General features: G+C 39.5%; 1 protein-coding gene across 6 annotated transcripts in view; it reads left to right on the top strand.

Annotated features, from left to right (window-relative positions):
• veph1 (ventricular zone expressed PH domain-containing 1) overlaps nucleotides 1-13666 on the top strand; it is a 123059-nt gene that overhangs the window by 55183 nt on the left and 54210 nt on the right. The window contains exon 7 of one of the 6 annotated variants that reach the window (XM_046864287.1): nucleotides 2964-3026. The exons of the other annotated variants lie outside the window; for them this stretch is intronic. Within the exon in view, the coding sequence (XP_046720243.1) occupies nucleotides 2964-2981 (18 nt within the window). The 3' untranslated portion in view covers nucleotides 2982-3026. Of the gene's footprint in view, nucleotides 1-2963; nucleotides 3027-13666 lie in introns of those variants that run through there. 6 annotated transcript variants of the gene reach the window in all.

Raw genomic sequence — 13666 nt, forward strand, 5'->3', positions numbered from 1 at the left:
CCAGATATCTGTCTGAAAACATGCTGACTTATTCATATTTGCCAAATCAAACATCTCCAAAACTAAATCTGAGGCTTTTGTACGTACACTATTTAGGCAGAAGTATTGGGACACCTGACATTTCCAGCAATATGTGTTATTTCCCCTGAATTGTTACCACAGAGTTGTATACACAATTGAATATTCCTTTAAAAGCACTAGTATTAAACCTTTTTATGAACTTGGAGACCCAAACCTGTTCCAGCATGTCAATGCCATTGTGCACAAACTCAGCTCCATTAAGATACATTATATATGGGTTTTAATATCTTGAGTGTCCTGCTATGGAGCTCTGACCTCAAAACTGTTAAACACCTTTGGGATGAATCACCCCAGACCTCCTCACCTCACCTAGATCAGTCTATTTTCTAAAACTAGATCTGCCTGCCTTTGGTTTAAAAAAAACCCAAACCGACATTTGCATTGGAGACTCCAGGTTTTCATCACCTGACAGTCTTTTGGATGGATACAAATGCAGATGAGTCCAAAAAGTAGGAAAACCGAGGCAGAGAACAAAGTCTTGGTATATTTAGAGAACATAATACTTTAAAGTGACATCAGGAATTTTTATGGCAGATGCCCTCAGCAAGATTGATGTACAACTGGGCAATTGAGGGTTAATGGCCTTGATCAGGGACCCATCAGTGGCAGCTTGGTAGTGCTGGGATTTGAACTTTCACATTTGAACATGAACCTTCTGATCCAGAGGCCAGTATTACTTTATATAAGTAATAAATATCTCAATGCAAACAACAGGAAAATGCACAAAAATAAAAAACAACTCCTTCTCTTTAACTCTTGCCTTCATCAGGAAAAACAACGTTTTGTAGTTTGCATTTGCATACTGCAACCTGATTGGCTCTTGTATTTTATGATGTCACAACACCTACCTGTCACACGCTTAATAGAAACTGATGAGATTTTCAACTGCAGCGGGATGTGTTGCATTTTGCCCACACGATATATCAATGGTAATAATTGCAAAATAAATTATAAATCTTATTTAACAGTTGAAGTGCATTATGGTCATGTAGTGTGAGGAAGTGTGTGTCGTCTGTTCCGATGCCGCTCCACGTCTTTCTGTGCTTGAATGCAGCGCAGATTTTGTCATATTAAGTGAATTGGTTTATTGTGTTGGTAAAAGCAGGAGGGATGAAAACAAGGTGTTTTTCCTTTGCTCTTTGTTGCTCCTCTTGGAATGAAAACGTGCCTCTCATTTTGCAAGCTCTCTCTTTAACCCCCTTCCTGGGCTTCTCTGTAGCGTATCTCTCGCACCCCGCTCTGATCCCTTCTCTCCACGTTCCCCAGAGTTCTGCTCGAAGCCATGGCAGAGTCAACAAAAGCACTCCTTTTAATGAAGAGCATAATGAGGAACATCCCTTCTCCTACATGCACTATTGCAAATAACAAAGCCAACTTTTATTTCCTACACGGCACAGAGCCACGGTTTCATTTACACAAGAAGAAACATGGATGATGGTCTCGAACAAATATAAGGATTAAATGCGATCAGAGGTTTCTCCAGTTCTCTGCTCACAACTTTACTTCCTACTTGCAATTAGGTCTTGTTTACTATTCGGGGACAATGAAAAATACAGAGATAAACCTCATTATCTCGTATGCAAACTAAATGTTTACAAAGCCATGTTTAAATGTTTAGAAGCCATATATTTTCTTATAACCACTTCCAATTCTGAAGCTCAACATTATTAACAATAATGAACAGTAATGAACTACTGAGAGAATTTGGCACAAGTTCCAGTTTCCAGTCCCCCATGTGTACTAAAAATGGCAAATATCATTAGGAATGCTCTTCAAATATACATCTTTTACTTTATATGAATGTTTATGGGTGTCAATAATTTTGCTCCCGTTATATTTATCAAAGGTGTGCTTTTTATTATGCATGAAAGCAGAGTATTTTTATAATTTTTTTTAACAGAAAAGTGAAAGTTTTAAGCAATAAATAGAAATAAATAGAAGCATATTTACCATGGATGGTGCCAATATTAAAGGTATTCACTGTATTCAATAGTGACGTGTCGTGCATTTCACTCTCAGACCTTCAGTGGTGTCCTACCTGAATCAGTCCATTTCTGAATATCATCATTATGAAACGCAGTAGAACAGAGTGCTGCATCACAGACAATCACAATTCAACACGTCACATCCATTGTTTCTTTGCGTTACGGTTTTCCTGGGGATTTGAAATGAAGTGTTTTTGTGCAAATTCTACATGAAACGTATGAATAGTTCATGAAAAAGCTCATGTTTTAAACAGTTTTTCCTCACGACGTCCAGCTCGACTTGAAAAATCCGTCATGTAAATGTCCTTGTAAGTGTATCTGCGTCCAAATCAGTTTCTTCTTCTCTTTCAGGAGTAAAATGTGGAATGAAAAAAAAACCCAGCCATAAAATCCAGATGAATGTATTCGAGTTTGTGCAGTTTGCTACAGATGCGCGTCGTGAGCTCTCTGACCATCCAATCAAAAAACGTGAAAATGGTGACGTGCAAGTCTGCAAGCCGCAATTTGATTGGTTAAAGCAACAGCTTCGAGCAACATGGATTGTTCACACTGATGGAATAAGGCAGACAGATACCTTTTAAACGATATAAAATAAAGAGAATAAACTGTTGGGAATCATTTATTACATAATCATATAGAGTTTATATTATAATATATAGTTTAGCCCCTGAGAGAGTCCTCACTGGCCTTGATGGTTTTCCACTGGTAGGCCGTAGCTTCTTCTGTTTCTGATTAAAACTGAAAAGAACGTATGCTGGATAGACCATGACCACAATAGACATTTGTTCATCTGTGGACTTGACACTTAATCACCCTCTCGCTCTTACTCACTCTTCTCTCTCTCTCTCTCTCTCTTTTCTCTCTATCTCTCTCTCTCTTTGTTTTTTGTTGATTCAGCCTGCAGGAAACATTTAAGTCACTCATCCCTGAAATTAAGCGCTCTCATAACCGATGGCTGAGTGAAAAAGAGAGATGAGAGAAGCAAACATCTCTACTTCGCACACAGACACTATACTCATGTGCAGTGTGGTGACCTGGGTATACATACAGGCCAGGCGTTACCAAAAGACCCTGTATACAGTATCTCACAAAAGTGAGTACACCCCTCCTATTTCAGTAAGTATTTCAGTAGATTTTCTCAAGAGACAATACTATTGGGTAACACTTTACAATAACAGTACATGCATAAGCATGTAGTAATATGTAAAGTAAATGTTACTTTATTATGAACTAATGATGAGTTAAGGCAGTGGTCCCCAACCCCCGGGTCAATTGGTACCGGGCCGCACAGAAAGAATACATAACTTACATTATTTCCATTTTATTTGGAAAATGACCAGATTCTCTTCTTCACATCTGTCTATGACTCACTCTTGATGCATGTCATGATGCCTCGGTCACATGACTTACCTCCATCCACTACCTTCTTAAAGGGGCTCCGGCCGCTAATACATAATACATTACCGCTAAATTCGAACCCCCAAGCGAGCAAAATGAACAAAAACAACACAGTGGATTCACGTTTATTATAATATTTAAAAAATATATCAGTTTTTATGGTCGTATCATTTTATGTTGTTGTTTTTATCCACCACAACTTAAAGGCCGGTCCGTGAAAATATTGTCCGACATTAAACCGGTCCATGGTGCAAAAAAGTTTGGGGACCGCTGAGTTGAGGTGATTGATGTGTGAATAATGGCTACCTTAATTACATTAGTACATGTTTTTTAATTAATGTATTGATAAACACTTTAGGTTAATGTAACTTGCTCTATGAGAAAGAAAATAAATTAAAAGTGCACTATTTAAAATACATTACAAACACCATTGAATAGTGCTGAATTCTTCTTCTCATGGAACATGCAAAGGCGCAATAATAACCCCTGTTTTTACATGATTATTTATACCTTGCTCATCAAATCTACCCACCGTGAGTGGTTACAGTGGCCTGGGCTCCAACGCACTGCTCCATTGTCCTCATGGGTGAAGTACCACACTAACATGATCAGTACTGGCACAATAAACCAGTCCACAGAATAGTCCCAGTAAAGCAGGAGAAAACCATCATCTGTAGGATAACACTGATTTGAAGTTTGGAAAGTAACATCTGCTTCATGAATACGTGTTAGTGTGGTCGAAGCTCTATAGCGTCCACATCTTCCAGACCTTTTAAATCTTCATGGAGCTGGCATTGTGATGTTGTTTTTTTCTGGAATAGGTTTGGATCTCATGCTATCACATCCAGAGACGTCCTATACAAGTGTGTGCCTCTTTTTTTTTTTTGAAGAATGGCAGAAAATATGGCAGAAAAAAGGCTGGTGTACCAATACTTGACAGACAGTGTGGCAATAAATGGATGAAATTTCATAAAAGTGGATAATATTTTTTTTTAAATAGCTATTTGTAAATATTGGCAAATTGCTCTTGTGTGAGAGGAACGAAACAGGGATGTGCTGCTCTACACAAAATATGATCAAAATGGTATCACTCCAACATACCACTCAGTGAATGATAAATTTCCCATTACAAGATGCCCCCAAGTGTTTTATTCCTCACATGTAAACTCTGTTCCCTCACTGAGCGCTGATTCCCAGTGAGCAGCGAATCTCCATCTTGTGAATCTTCGGTTTCGGTTTCTTGACCAGCGAGCAGCATTCCTGTATCTTCTCTGATGGGTAATTCTCACGTCACTTACACAACTGTGAGTCACCACACTGCGTTCTGCTCTGAAACGGGTCTGTTGTTTAGCTTCAGAAGCTGGAGATATTGACGAAGAATTGCAAAATGTTGCACAATACATACTCCTTACAAATGCGAGTGGAGAAAATCTGATTTCCAGATGTTTCTTTTTAGATGTGCTGCTATCCAGAGTTATAAAAAGAATAAGAGCGAGACGTTGCAACAGCATTTTATAGCAATAGTGACTGACCACAACCATGTGATTGAAGGTATCTAGACCATAGATATTACTATTTGTGACGTATTGATTTTTCAGAGCATCGTATTTTTTACAACATATCTGCTTTATACGGGGGAAATCGTATCACATCGCACCAGTATCTGCCTTATATGTATCTTTAATGTATTGTATCGTTGGCTATGCATCAAGAGGAGAATCGCATCGACCATAGTTATCGGGATGCATATCCCTAATATATATATATATATATATATATATATATATATATATATATATATATTCAATATACATACAGTGGTACCTTGACCTACGAGTTTAATTCGTTTAGTGGACGAGCTCATATCTCAATTTGCTCGCACAACAAATCAATTTTCCCCATTGAAAACACTTAAAATGCCCTTAATCTGTTTCATGTTCAATGTTTCATGTTATTAAATAGAAAAATACATTTCTAAATAACAAATCTTGTGTAAAAACATAATAGAAATATCTAAAGATATAATAAGGTTTTATTCAGTGTATTTACCTTGGAGATGAGACGACTTGAGCTAACGAAGATGCCGGAGGAAGTGGAGGGTAGAGGAGGAGGAAAAACTTTTTTTTTTTTTTACTATCACTCCTGTACACTACGTATCCCTAAACTTTTAATTTTTTACTTTTTTTTCTTAATCTTAATTTTCGTCACAGTCTTCGCTTTCTGTCTTCGCTTCGCCATCTAGCAGCGGCGTCTCGAGCTCGTACCTCAATTTTTTGCTCACATAACAAAGCAAAAAAATCGACCACATGACCGCTCGTACCTCGGAAAACTTGTACATTAATTCACTCGTAGGTCAAAGTATCACTGTGTGTATATATATATATATATATATATATATATATATATATATATATATATATATATATATATAGAGAGAGAGAGAGAGAGAGAGAGAGAGAGAGATCAGAGAACAATGGCCAGACTGCCTTTAACTGACAGAAAATCGAATAATCACTCTTTACAACTGTGATGATCTGAAAAGCATTTGAGAATGCTCTCTAAGCTGAACATAGTGCTGGGTGGGTGGATGGTAACAGACCGCATTGCGCCCCACTCTTACCGGCCAAGAACAGATTTCTGAGGTGCCAGTGAGCCCCAAAACTAGACTGTTTGATAAAATGGAGCTGTCAGAAACAAGTCCAAGAGTGAGCAAAGAAGACAAAAAAATGCTCATTAACACTATTCTCCTGAGCTTACATTTTCCAGGCATGAAAATCTGACCATGAAATCTGCATGAACCTGGTGCCCAGGTTTCTGATTTGTCCTCCCTGAGGATGTAATTCATTAAAATCCAAATAATTTTTTCAAGATTAGCTCAAAGCACATATAATGAGCAATAACAACTTATCAAGGCTGGTAATGATGGCCGGATAGAGCGTGGATGACACTAAGCATTCGTTTCATCCAGATCATTGGGATATTTCCCATTTCCTGTCATTTCTCATTTTATTTTTATAAGCTACGAGCAAGAAAGAATGCATCTATTTTCTATTATCCCTGGCCTCGAGTGGCTAGCGTAACGACATTCAGCAACATTTCACAGTCGTTCCAATCTGCAGATGGTTGAGTCTGATTAATGATTTGATTATGACTGTGTGGAGCGAGTGTGATGTACCAAGAAGAATCCATCACTTTACGTTACAGCTCTGCATAGGTGAGACAGGTTCGGCCAAATGTGGTTCAGCTGCAACGCGGCTTCTTCGTGCAGACCAATGGATTGGACGTCAAATTCAAACAGAGACTGTGGGAGAGGTAGAAATAACCAGCAATATGGAGGAACTGGGTCTTCTTTAGAGTGAAGGCTCCGGGTTACTGATTGTTCAAGCCAAGGTAACGCCAAGCTGCCACTCTTGGGCCCTTGATCAAGGCCCTTAACCCTCCCTTCTCCAAGTGTGCTGTTTCATAACTGACCCCAGCTTCCTAACATCACTGGAATATAGAAAGAATTTACTGTGCTGTAATGAACATGGGACAAGTAAAAAGCACAGAATGAAAGACAGACAGACAGACAGACAGACAGACAGACAGACAGACAGACAGACAGACAGACAGATAGATAGATAGATAGATAGATAGATAGACAGACGGACGGATGGACGGATGGACGGATGTATGAACGGACAGACGGATAGACGGACAGACAGACAGACAGACAGATAGATAGATGTATGGATGTATGGATAAATGGATGGATGGATGGATGGATGGATGGATGGATGGATGGACAGACGGACAGATGGATGGATGAAGGTACTTACAGCAATTTTATAATGTCTCAGCATGCAATGCGAGAGAGAGAACTGGGACTCAGTCCAACGCCAAGACCTAATGAAGTTATCGTTATTAAATTGTGGTTTGTGATTTTATGTCATTTAGAAGTTGGAACATGATAAGCGTCTCCAGTGTTCGATTCTTAGAAGCAGGATAGAAGCAGAAGGGAAAAATCACATCTCGACAGTCCCAGTGTACAGTGCAAGCGATGAACTCCTGAACATTTCTGCAGTATCAGGAATCCTGCAGGATTCGACACAGAAACAGTAAAACAGACGTGTGTGACGCTGCTGCGTGTCGGAGACAAAAAGCATTTGGACACCACATGCACAGCAGTGAAGTGCACTCTGAGGGAACATTCATCATGTGCTCTGAAGACGGGTTCTCCAAACAATCACATAAAGGTGTCCAGGATGTGTCAATGGGGAGCATGAAGTGGACCTCTGGGAGGAATGGTACCCGTTTTCCAGGAGCTGTGTGTCCATCTGCCACCAGTAAATGCTCCCCATTGTTCTGTTTCGTAATCTTGGTTTGGCTTGAATGTGTTTATAAGTGAATGTCACTAAACGATAATGTTATGAGAAATTTTTGGGGGGAAGAGAAAAGACTTCTGTTTATGACTCAAAAGGTCCCTATTTAGAGTCCTATGCGGCTTGAAACTATGTATTGTCAGCATGCTGCAGAAACCGCGCATCCCCACAAATCTTTATTTGCTCAGTGCTTTGTTTGTGTTTATGCAGTAACCAGTTTTTTATTAGTAGTAACTACAACAGCAAGCCATTGTCCTACTTGACCACTAAACAGCATTTAAAACATTGAGGCCCGAGCAGAGATTAGTGTTGGAGTGTTTGGCACAGACATTGTTTTGGTTTCTGAAGAGGCAATTAAGCGACCTAGGGGGCCAAGCACAAGCACACACATACGCACATACTTACACATACACACATCCTGGAAACTACTGTGTGCATCGTCAATGTGTTCTTTATGGACAATTTTGATAATATTGAAGTTATAAGACAACAATCTATTGCCATGCTTTTAGGCTACATGGTGGGTCAAGTTCAGCCTGGTGGCTAAACGGATGGCTCCGCTCTCCCACCACAAAGCTCCACCCCTACACCGTTTAAAGTATTCGCAACCTTTCGCAACAGGGTTTTAATAATCATTGCACAATTGCCTGAATTCAAATAGGTAAACCAATACTGTCTACCAAACTTCAGCAGAAAAACATGTAAATAAGTTAATTAGGCAAGCGCAAGGGCGGTGGCGGGGCAGGGGGTGTGCAATGGCACCCCACAGCTGGCTGCCCCCTAGGCGACTGCCTTGTTTGCCTATGTCTTGAAACGGAAATAAGCTCCAGGGTTCTTGCTGCATGATTCCGAGTTCAGGATACTGTCTGTATGGGGTTCCTGCAGTAGTGAACTATTGTATAGAGTTCTGAACTGAAAGGTTGTCTGGTTTCCAGGATGTGGACTGAGTTATGAGTTGTTTTTAATGTCTAAATGATACCCTGTAATAGAGTGGCCTTTCCTTTCAGGCTGTGTATGTATATGTATATTGATTTTTGAAAAGACGGCGAAATAGGGTGGGTGCGGAAGTGAGATCAGTTGTGAGAAGCTTGGTGACACAGGACGATGTCTTTTGGCACACTGACTTATGAAGGTCGGTGCTCCCTGTGACTGAGTTTGCAGCCTTGTACTGCTATCTGCTGGTGTGTTACAAAACTAGTCTTGAAACTTTTTGATACCATCTTGTATATCAGTGACCCTAAATGTTCTTCCGCTTTCAGTTTAGTGCCTATAAGTTTGTTTCTTATACGTTTATCCCCAATGGCAACAGTATCAGGGAAAAACTCCCTAAGACTTCATGAGCAATAAACCAGACTCCAGAGGAAAACCCAACCTCATCTGGGTGGCACTGAATGTCCATTCATTACAGTTTCATCATTCCAAGGTGTGGTGTTCAGTAATTGGTCCTAAATGGAGAACTTTTCATGCAAACTGTGTCCTGAGCCTGATATTAATTACAGTCCAAATCTGTATTTTTTTTTGTTTGAAGACAGGAGCCAGATTCATCAGGAGTAAGTGCCTACTACAAATGAATGAGTGAATGATCTGAAACCTTCCCATTGAAGATTACATTTTCAAGTTCTTTTTTTTATACCCAAAATCCTGTAACTCAATTGATAGCCATTTCGAAGTCTTGACCATTAGTTGATCATTGGCTCTTTGTCCTTAGACTTCATTGTTCAATTTTTTTTGATCCTCTAAAAGTCTAAACTTTTAAGCTTTCATTAGCAATGCCCAGGATGTAGCACCTCATATATTTTTTAATACACAGTACGTTTACGATCTATCGCTCCAGAGCGCTACAGTCTTCCCTTGTATAATAATGTCCTTGAGCCAAATCCTTGAGCCATCTCTCCAGTGGCGAAAGTGTGAAATTGGACACTTGTTAGCCTTGTGGAAAACACCCAATCCACTGCTCAAATCAAATGTAAGATGACATTTTAGAGATTTCATCCTTACCCACAAATGTGAAACGTTCCTTGGTGCAACATTTTCCTCGCTCAGCATGAGATACCTTTAAATGCTTACACGCATAGTAAATTCCATCGTATGTTCCTTCGCTAGATGTTGCAATCCCCCTCCTCAGTCTCGTTCTCGACAGTGCCCGTGGCTCCCACGTGGAGTATCAATAGTGCGAATGACTCACGTTTGCGCGCTGTTAGCCACTCTAATGGCTCTGAGCTGTAGCTTTCTCGTCTGAGCCGTAACTACCCTGACAAGCTGCCCAAACATTATGACACGCATTCTCCATCCTGCCATTAAAACCACCACACTGGGAAGCAGGTGCAGCCTTTATGAAGATTTCCTGCCAAACATGAGGCCTGATTATTTACTGCGAGGTCCTAAAAGGCAGTGAACACTTTCTCGTTACAGTCGGATTGCAGAGGTAATTATTTATTTCAAAACTACTTAATGCTCAATTCAAGCTAATGTACTAGAACTTCATGCATCGGATGGTTTTTCCAGCTGCAAATGAGGGTTTCTAGAGTAACAACAGACTCCGGGACTTGTATCTCGGGTGGTCAGTAGAGCTACTAATTTGCATTGCAGTTTGCAGAGAGAATGCTGCAATATTTACTCCTTTGACATAAACATTTAGTCAATTGTTGTGTTTTTAAAACACTTGTACCTAAGCAGCTTTACGGAGACGAAGAGGTTATGAAGCTGGAATGTATACAAGGTGGTATCGAAAAGTTTCTAGACTAGTTTTGTAACATGGCAACAGATTACACAGTCACAGGGAGCACTGACCTTCATAAGTACGGGTACGACCCTGAGACGAAGCAACAGTCTTATCTTTGGAAGAGCCTATCATCTCCACGACCGAAAAAGGTGAGTCCCCAGAGGGATCAGTTCTAGTTTTAAGTAATCTTAAATGTGTTATACTTGTCACATGTACTTTACAGCACAGTGAAATTGTTTCTTTGCATATTTAATGTTAGGAAGCTGGGTTCAGCAATCATACAGCACCCCTGGGGCACTAAAGGTTAAGGGCCTTGCTCAAGGGCCCAGAAGTGTTAGCTTGGCAATACCAGGGCTTGAACCTCCAACCTTCGGATTAGTAACCCAGCACTTAACCACTGAGCTACCACTTCTATTGGTGACAGTGGCAAGAGAAAATGCCCTGAGACTTCACAGGGAAGAAACCTTGAGAGGAACCAGACTCCAAAGTGAACTCATCTTCATCTGGGTGGCACCGAAAGTCCATTAATTACAGTTTCATCATTGTTATGGTGTAATGTTAAGTGATAGGCACTTGCTTGTAGAACTGTTTGAGAGCCATTGTAGCAGACTGTTAAAATAATATTAATTCCAGTTCAAATCAATGCTCATAGTTGTTAAGTTTTGTCTGTGAAGATTCTCAGTCATCCAGGTGGGCTTATCTGAAAGTTGATTCATATCAACTTGTATCTGCTTGTTTCGAAACATTTCACTACTTATCAGAGCAGCTTCTTCAGTCTTAAAGTCTTGAGTTGCTCAGAAACTTCATGGATCTTTCTGTTCATGTGGAACCATCCCCAGCTGCACAGAGTGGTCTCCTGGTATTTTCCACGTTCTTCAGGCAGGTGAGAAATAGTTTGGTCCAAGAGCATTAGAGCGAGATGGTTTGGATCTGCATTGCTGTTGACTCAAACGCAATGAGAAATTGATTTGACTTTCAATCAACTGGTCTGCAGGAAGTCAACGGATCATTTGATACAATTTTGGGTTGCTGTGATAAATTATTTTTGGGTAGCTGAATGATAGAAAAAAATGATAGAGCTAAAGTGCTACGAATCATTTAGTTCATCAACTCAGCATGTGGACATTCAGCTCTGATTTAGAGTCGGTGAATTAACTTTCCCACTAGATGAAATGTTACTCCTGGATATGTTACACTGAAGAACTCCTCATCTAGTCAAGACTTACAATCTTATTTCTAGCCATCAAAATGCATTTTATTTTAAGAACAAAATACCATGCAAGAGCAGATTGCGATTATTATTATGATTGTATTAATATTATTCTTTTTTTTTTGGAACTTTTTTTATACTTATTTAGTAAAGCTTAAAGTTTAAACAAATATACAATTCGGCAGTATTAAGTCCCTGCACTCGTTCCAACCTTTATCCAGTAGGTTATTCTTTTTTGGAACTTGATTCTATAAAGTTCCTCTGGCTTTTTACAAAATTGTTCTGTAGTTTGATTTCAGTTTCTCATGTTGAATATTTTTGTGTCAATGTTCAGTAGGGACAAAATACATTCAATAATGTGTTCTGTTGCGAGAAATGTTGGTATTTTGAGACGCAGCAAGTAACGATTTTGCATCGTAACCACAGTGCGTAACCACAGTGCGTACAAGCTTCCGGCATAATTTCACAGTACTGTACATTTAGCCTACTCTACTTACGACCAAATCGTGTTACGACCGGTCTGTCGGTCCCAATCGTGGTTGTAAGTCGACGACTACCTGTAAACATTTTTATTTTGAAGTGAGGTAGTGGAATGAACTTCCCCTAGATGTCTGTACAGCAGAGTCCTCAGCTATCTTCAAGCGACCTACCTCTCCCTTAAACATTTAAATTACCACTTTCCAAGTTTGCTCTGTAGAATTCCAGTGTAGATTTATTCTATTGCTAGAGACTCAAAGCACTTTTGTACATCGCTCTGGACAAGGGCGTCTGCTAAATGCAGCAAATGTAAATGTAAATGCATTGGTTAATTAAAAGGAATTTTCTCGGCTCGAGTTTTAAGATCTTTTCAAACAAATTATGAGCTAGTTTTAAGTTCATTAGACTAAATCACTTGGTTTTAATGCTTAATTTAAGACATTTTTTCTACTCTAACAACAATTTTTTTAGTTCAAGAAATCTTACCAAGTGTAAATATCGTCCTGCACTGGCAGACCATTTGACTTGTTTCTAGTCTGTATCTGCTTAAATCTTGCATTTATTTCTTATATATTTAGAGGCATTTTTGCAGTGTATTGGTTGGTTATGAGGGAAAAACCAAAGCATAGTATGACTCCTAAAGAGTCAAACTGCAACTCTAATAATATTTCTGAAAAGATCTGGCAAGATAACGATTCTCCTTTCAGCCACAGTGAGAAGGTAAGTGTAGATTAGAATGCGGCTCTATTGAATCAGCAGGCCCCCGGAGCCAGTGTCCGATTTAAACTCTCCCAGATGTTTACACGTGCAGTCGATTTCCCAAATTCCTAAAAAGCGCCGACATTTTTAGGGAGTCGCATAAAAAAACGTGATTACACGCTGACCTCTGCTTATTATAGTATCAGACTTATTCCTTTTAATTCTTATTTTCCTTTTGTTCCGTATCTGTTATTAATGATATGGCGATCCAGCTGCCAAGGCCATGTCCAGGTTGTGGAAAAAGGAAAAAGATCGGATTGGATTTTCACTTTGCTTTGGCTAGATGTCAAAAAGCAGAAGGACTGAGTCAGAGTTGCCACGACTGAGTCACGGGCGTATTTTTGCTGGACACGTCAAGACTCGTGACCATACTGCTTAACTTGCGAAATCTGAAGCGGCGAAACAATCCAAAGCAGCTTGTGTTGATTAAAAGAAAAATCTCTCCACCACACATAACTGTTTATGATGCATTAAGAACAGAAACATCTGTTCAGTTCGTGGTTTTTTGACTCCTCTTACACAACAGCAGCTCACAAAAAAAAGTGTTACAATAATATATAATAATAGAAGATGCATAACACGGTATACGCGCAAATGTTTGTGGACACCTGACTATAAGATTGGTATGTGCTTCTTTTTGAAAACATCCCATTCTACATTCAGTCCCCATTTG

This window comes from Silurus meridionalis, chromosome 13, assembly GCF_014805685.1.
Source record: "Silurus meridionalis isolate SWU-2019-XX chromosome 13, ASM1480568v1, whole genome shotgun sequence".
NCBI classification, from domain to species: domain Eukaryota; kingdom Metazoa; phylum Chordata; class Actinopteri; order Siluriformes; family Siluridae; genus Silurus; species Silurus meridionalis.